Source organism: Caretta caretta, chromosome 6 (assembly GCF_965140235.1).
Source record: "Caretta caretta isolate rCarCar2 chromosome 6, rCarCar1.hap1, whole genome shotgun sequence".
NCBI classification, from domain to species: domain Eukaryota; kingdom Metazoa; phylum Chordata; order Testudines; family Cheloniidae; genus Caretta; species Caretta caretta.
In genome coordinates this window covers 85077373-85083810 of record NC_134211.1, presented here as the reverse complement: position 1 = coordinate 85083810, position 6438 = coordinate 85077373, and the positions used below count along the sequence as shown (strand labels likewise).

Sequence of the window (6438 nt, the reverse complement as noted above, 5' to 3'; positions counted from 1 at the left end):
ACCTGGCTTGTGTGCAGCCCATCCCGAGGCGAGCAGGGAAGGGGGACTGGCGGGGGAGCAGCCTAGTGGCGGGAGTAATTGCACCCCCCTCCCGCCCCCAGCTGCGCGGGGTGTATTATTAGCCCCAAAGAGAGGATGTGTGAGGCCGGGGTCACGAGAAGAGGTGAAGGGAAACCCCAGGGTGGGGAAAAGACGGCAAGCTCCCTAAGGCCGGCTCCCCAGGGAAGTACCTGGGGGGCGGGGGCTTAGTCACAGAGCTGTACTGCACCAAGTACTTTCCCTCTTGTGATTGAAAAAATGGGAGGGAAGGTGGGGCGGGCAAGTCAGGGGATTCCTCCGCTGCGAGCCCCGCCTGGGCTTTTATGTAACGCCGCAGACAGGCACAGGCTGGCTCTTGCCGTTTGACTTGCCTGGAAATTCCCAGCGGCTCGGCTCCGCCCCTTGCAGAAATCCCCTCAGCAGAGGGCTTATATCCCGCGCTGCCGCCCGCCGCCGCTCTCACACGGGTGCTCGCCTGCCGCCGCTGAGCCGCGGGCGTGGGTCGCTTGCGAAGGAGCCGAAGGGGATCTTGCGCTGCGCGCCCTGTGCTAGCGGAGGCCGAGCCATGTTGCACCCCAGCTGCAGCCCGGGGGGCCGGCGGGACTTGGCGATGGAGAGCCGCGCCGAGCCGCTGAAGAAGGAGCGGCAGCTCGGCTTGCTGCAGGACGACCGGCACGACAGCGGGCTGGGCTCCATGAAGGAGGAGGAGTACGAGCTGCTGGTGAAGGAGCTGACGGACATCAGGCTCCAGCCCCAGGAGGAGCCGGGGGCGACGCACCAGCCGGCCCAGCCTTGGCAACAGCAAGTGACTGAAGACGGAGACACGTAAGTTGTGTGTCCTGCGCCGGTTGTACGGAGACGACCCCCCCCCGGGCCCGGGGCGTTACGAGGGGAACATGTGGAGCTGTGGGGGGGGGGGCAGCCCCCTCCGGGGCGGTGTGTGCCCTGCGCGGAGACCCTGGCCCGGCCCTGCTCGCCGCCGTGTGCACCCAGGCGGGCGCGCGGGGCTGCGGGCTTTTGGCCGTAGAGGTTGGTGTCCGCGGCTGGCCGCCCGCCAGGCCGGCCGGGAGGGGGAAGTACAGAGTGTGCTGGCGGCGCGGGGCGGGGCGGGGCCGGCGCCCGGCTGGGCGGAGGGGGAAGGTGCCGTGGAAAGTCCCTGGCCCGCTGCCAGGAACACTCAGCTCATAACAACCCCGCGGAAAACACCCGGCAGCGGCCTCTGAAAACCCCGGGCTTGCGAAAGCCGCCTGCTGCCTGCGCACGTGACTGCTGGGGCATTGCCCGGGGCTGGCTGCTGGAACCATGGCCTGATGGGATCCCCCCACCCCACCGCTCCTCGTTCACGGACCGACTTTGAGGGGTTGTGTTTTTTCTTTTCCCTCTTGTAGATTTCTCCACTTGGCAATTATTCACGAAGAAAAGTCCTGGAGCGTGGAGGTTATTCGCCAGGTAGCTGCCAATCCTGCCTTCCTGAACTTTCAGAATAACCTAAACCAGGTACTTTAAACCATCCACCTTCCAGCCCAAATAAGCCAGGCGGCCCCGACCCCCTTGGTGACTTCAGTAACTTTCTAAAACAAATGTTTACAATTGACAGATATTTAATCAACTCATATATGACACACACACACACACCCCTCAAAAAAAGGCACAAGACTGCCCTGGGGACAAACTTGTGCTTGTGTACAGCCAATACTCTCCTCCTTGACACTGACATTTTAAAGCACAATTGCTTTTAAATATACTCTGGTGGGTTCCACTAATCCATTGTTTGCCATACAAAAGATACCTTTTATTTATATTGTCCTTCTGCTATCAAGAGAGCCTTAAATCAGTCACTCCCAGGCTAAAAGGGAACTCTGTTGATTCTTGAATACAGTGTTCCTGGTGAGCACACAATATTAAGCAAATGCTTATGTTATTTTTAAGAAGTTGAGCTAGAATAACCAAGGTTTCAGAGGAACAGCCGTGTTAGTCTGTATTCGCAAAAAGAAAAGGAGTACTTGTGGCACCTTAGAGACTAACCAATTTATTTGAGCATAAGCTTTCGTGAGCTACAGAAGTGAGCTGTAGCTCACGAAAGCTTATGCTCAAATAAATTGGTTAGTCTCTAAGGTGCCACAAGTACTCCTTTTCTTTTTAGAATAACCAAGTGGTTGAAGGGCTGTGTGTTCAGATGCTGCCTCTAATGTATTTCCTGTTTGTAATGTACTTTACAATAGTTTTGTTTTTCTTTTTTTTTATTGTAGACTCCACTTCACCTGGCAGTAATCACAGATCAGGTTGAAATTGCTGAGATTCTTCTCAAGGCCGGATGTGACCCAGAGATCAGAGACTTCCGAGGAAATACACCACTTCATATTGCCTGTGAGCAGGGCTCTCTCAGAGCTGTCGGCATCCTCACTCAGTACTGCCCGCAGCACCACCTATATTCAGTCCTACAGTCTGCCAACTATAATGGTATGCATAAATATAATTCTTAGCATCTCGTGCTTTTGTGACATAGATCTCAGAGAGCTTTATAAAGGAGGATAAGCATTATCATTCCCATTTTACAGATGGGGAGGTTGAGGCCTAGCAGTAAAGTGACTTTCCTGAAATCATACTGCAGTCAGTGCTGGAGCTGAATAAGTCCCAGCCTCCTAACTGCCAGTGCTTTACTCAGGCTCTCACGCTCTTCAACTTTATCCTCTGTTTTTTAGGTAGCACTGTTTAGCTATTTATTTGGGGGTTTTTTGGTGTAGACATTTTTACATTTTTCTGTTTCTTTTTGTTAAAACAAGTTCCAGTTTAACACTGGGTGGGAAAAAAAGACATAGCATCTAAGAAATAAAGATGCCTTTTAATTTATCTGTTCATCCATGTACAGTATAAAGTTCATATAGGACAATTTATATTCAGTTTGGATAATGGTGATTGTATTTCAAACTGAAGATATGATAGTGTGTTAGAAGAGTATTTAGGCTAAAGTGACTGATAATGCATTAGAGCAGAAGTACTTAATTTTTACCTATGTTCTTGTTCTACAGGGCACACATGTCTCCATTTGGCATCTATTCATGGGTATCTGGCTATAGTAGAATATTTGCTGTGCTTGGGAGCAGATGTCAATGCTCAGGTGTGTATTTGAAGCTCTTTGTTTATCCAAACATGATAGTGCTAGAGTAGGAATGTACAGTTTTGGTAGTACCAAGCCTAACTATCCTGACATTAAATGGCCTGTTTTATTTTTACTAACCAGGAGCCTTGTAACGGCAGAACTGCCCTCCACTTAGCTGTAGACCTGCAGAATTCAGAACTGGTGTCGCTTCTGGTAAAACATGGGGCTGATGTGAACAAAGTGACCTACCAGGGCTATTCTCCATACCAGCTCACGTGGGGAAGAGACAGCTTCAGCATACAGGAACAGCTGAAGCACTTAACCACGGCTGACCTACAGATGCTACCAGAAAGTGAGGATGAGGAGAGCTGTGAATCAGAATCAGAATTCACAGAGGATGAAGTAAGTAGTTATTTTCACCCTTTTATATAAGGAAGGACTACATTTTTCCCTTATATGCATCTACATGGCTCCCATTAAAGTTGTTGGGGAAACACGCACACAACTCTTAGGTTGCGTTTTTTCCTGATGCTTTAATGGCCTATTAACTGTATTACATATAATTCACCTACAAACTCAAAGTAAACTAAAAAATTTAAATAGCAAGCATTGGGAATACAGTACAAGACCCAAGCATTGGACACCCAGAGCTATTCTATAACATTTACTTACAAAATCCAAGTGTAAATTAGACAGCTTTTCCTCTTACTCTGGGCCAATTTTTGCAGGTGTAAATGAAGCAAACCTTCTTCTAGCGTTATCCCATTATTTCAAAGAGAAATTTGTTCATTTAAGGAACATGAAATCTAGCACTCTGTTATCAGGATTTTATTGAATGAGCATTAGAAATTCAAATATAAAAGCACACAGATGGCATATATAAATATATAAGGGAAAGAAGGTTGCTAAAACTAGTGTCACAGTATGTGCCTCTCTCTCCATAGTCTTCTGTTGGAGATAGCTAGTTTATCTACCGCATTTTTGTGATGCAAGGTTTTGGTTTGTTTCCTTCTCAAGTATATATTTCTCCACATGACCTTCAAATTTTTTCCTCTTAAGAATCTATATTATCATTTATTATTGAATACTACTAAAGAGATCATTTCACATCCTGCTTGCCTTACTCTTGTGAGCAGTGTTGTTGAAGTCAAGGCAGGCAGAATTTGGCCTGATATTCCCCAAGGTGAACTTGAGTGCTACTTGTACAGCTTTGCATTAACCTATATATATATATTTTTTTTTTCCTTCCAGATAATGTATGATGACTGTGTAATTGGAGGACAACAGTTGGCGTTTTGAAGAAGAGGTTTCTCATAAAGGACATGACTATATATATATGTATAGGAAGCTGACATATTTTCTTAAAAAAATAATAAAATGTGAAAAAAAAGTTGAAATACTACACTGCACACCATGGACTACATCATTATAACAGCAGGTTTCGCATTCCGACCCATACTTTTACTAACAGGAGTTGGATGTGTAACATCAGTAGAACTCTGTTTATTTGTGCCAGTTAATCCATAACTGGTTGTCAAAATGTATGAACAGTATGAGGACAACAGACTACTGGATCCACCTGAATATTCATTTTGGGTGAAAGAATGCATTTGAGAGATGACTAGTGAGTTTTTCTGTGGAGTTGCTTCCCCCTACATGGCTGGACAGGTTCACATGAGTATCCCATCCGCTGGAAGAACTTGCATAGATTTCTGTTGGGCTGATTATAATTGCTCCTAATGACTGACCTCAGCTGTTCTTCGTACTGTAATGCAGAGAGAGGAATTGAAACAAAAGAATGACCTCTCAGCTTTTATGGGAAAGGTAGCAATAATGTTAACTGTGTGCATTGGAAACAGTGTATTTCCCTATATATGTGGCATAATTGCTTCACTTTTAGCGGTTGTATATCATGTATATATTGTATATTTTGTTTATAATTATTTTGGTACCTGAGAGATGTATATTTATTAAAAAAATGTCAAGTTCTTGGTTTGTCATTGGACTGGTTTATAGTCCTGTCTTTTAGAGGAGAGCTAGCCTACCAATCCATCCATCTCTCATCTGCAGCTGTGAGGAGGAAAGTTTATTCAGACCCTAACTCCAGAGATATTAATGCAGTGAATCTCTGCTGGACAAGAGCCTTCAGTTAACTTTCTTTCTGGGAACAACATTTCTACCATCTTCAGTTCCTCTTCCTGCCTTACAAATCTGATAGTAAATATTTTTCCTCTCCCACAAGAATAGAGACACCTGCTCCAGAGCCAACCAAATCCACTACATGAATTGTCAGAAGGTGTAGCCCTAATACATCATTTTCTCCAGTCCCCCCCTTCACTTATGAAGTCCCTAGAGGTCCCACCTGAATTGTTCCTAAGTCCACCAGGCCAAAGTTAATTATGCTGATTGTGGACCAGCTAAGAATGTGTTTATAAATATAATAATATTGTATATGACTCTGTATCCCAAGGGCTTCACAAACTAGATACGTTGTGCAGCCTCATTGCTGAAATGGTGCTGTAGTGGGGTTAGAAAGCAGCAGACAAGAGTACTACCTGCATCCAGCACTCTGGACAACAGGGTGGGCTGGGGAATTTTGGCCAAAGATGCCAGAGCAGAGCATTGCTTTGGAAAATGTGCCATGGCCTCCTTAATGCGTGTTTCAAGATCTCAGGCAATAGACCTGTGCATAGCGACCCATCCGGCACATGATTTACTTCAGGAGGTTGCAGGGCTAAGCCAGACCAGCCAGGATTTAAAACCAGGGTTTGTGGGAATAATAGAGGGTGCAAAAGAATGACATTGACTCTCTATGCTGGGGGTTCAGGGATGTAGGAGGCCCAGAGGCCAGTCTCGGTGCTGAGGCATAGCTAATTATTTATACACGATGGAACAGCTTTAACAGGATAGCTTGAGAACAAGACACACTAGAATATCCCATAGCCCACTGCTTAGGTTCTCTTGTGTAGCAAGCAGAAGACCTGGTTCAAGTCCCTGCTCTCCATTAAGCCAATTGGGTATTTGACCCCATGTTTGCCTATCAGCAGCTTTATGCTCCTAATATTTTGGGGGCCTTAGTCATCTTCTAGAAACTTGCAACTAATTTTACAACTATGTATAGATCTGGTTTTCTCCTCACAGAAGAGTCAGACAGTTCAGCCAACAGAACACACAGACCCGGTCCCCTTGAGATGGGATTGTCTGGAGCCCTTGTGCATTCACATTACATTCTGCCCTAACCCTCAGATGCCTGTGGCCCCCTCAGTAGCATAGCTAAGCACCCACAGAACCCGTCTCTT

General features: G+C 46.4%; 1 protein-coding gene across 1 annotated transcript; it reads left to right on the top strand.

The window, feature by feature from the left end:
• Positions 1 to 451: 451 nt before the first annotated feature.
• On the top strand, positions 452 to 5128 carry NFKBIA (NFKB inhibitor alpha). The gene is made up of 6 exons (XM_048854843.2): positions 452 to 864; positions 1428 to 1536; positions 2289 to 2499; positions 3069 to 3157; positions 3281 to 3541; positions 4391 to 5128. The coding sequence occupies exons 1-6, from the start codon at positions 605 to 607 to the stop codon at positions 4436 to 4438; spliced, it is 978 nt and encodes a 325-aa protein (XP_048710800.1). The 5' UTR covers positions 452 to 604; the 3' UTR covers positions 4439 to 5128.
• Positions 5129 to 6438: the final 1310 nt, after the last annotated feature.

Bases quoted from the DNA above. Each gene is read 5' to 3' on its own strand.
- NFKBIA (XM_048854843.2), top strand. From the start codon at position 605: ATGTTGCACCCCAGCTGCAGCCCGGGGGGCCGGCGGGACTTGGCGATG. The intron at 1,537-2,288 runs GTACTTTAAACC...TTTTTATTGTAG, and splicing joins TTCAGAATAACCTAAACCAG to ACTCCACTTCACCTGGCAGT. The intron at 3,158-3,280 runs GTGTGTATTTGA...TTTACTAACCAG, and splicing joins GAGCAGATGTCAATGCTCAG to GAGCCTTGTAACGGCAGAAC.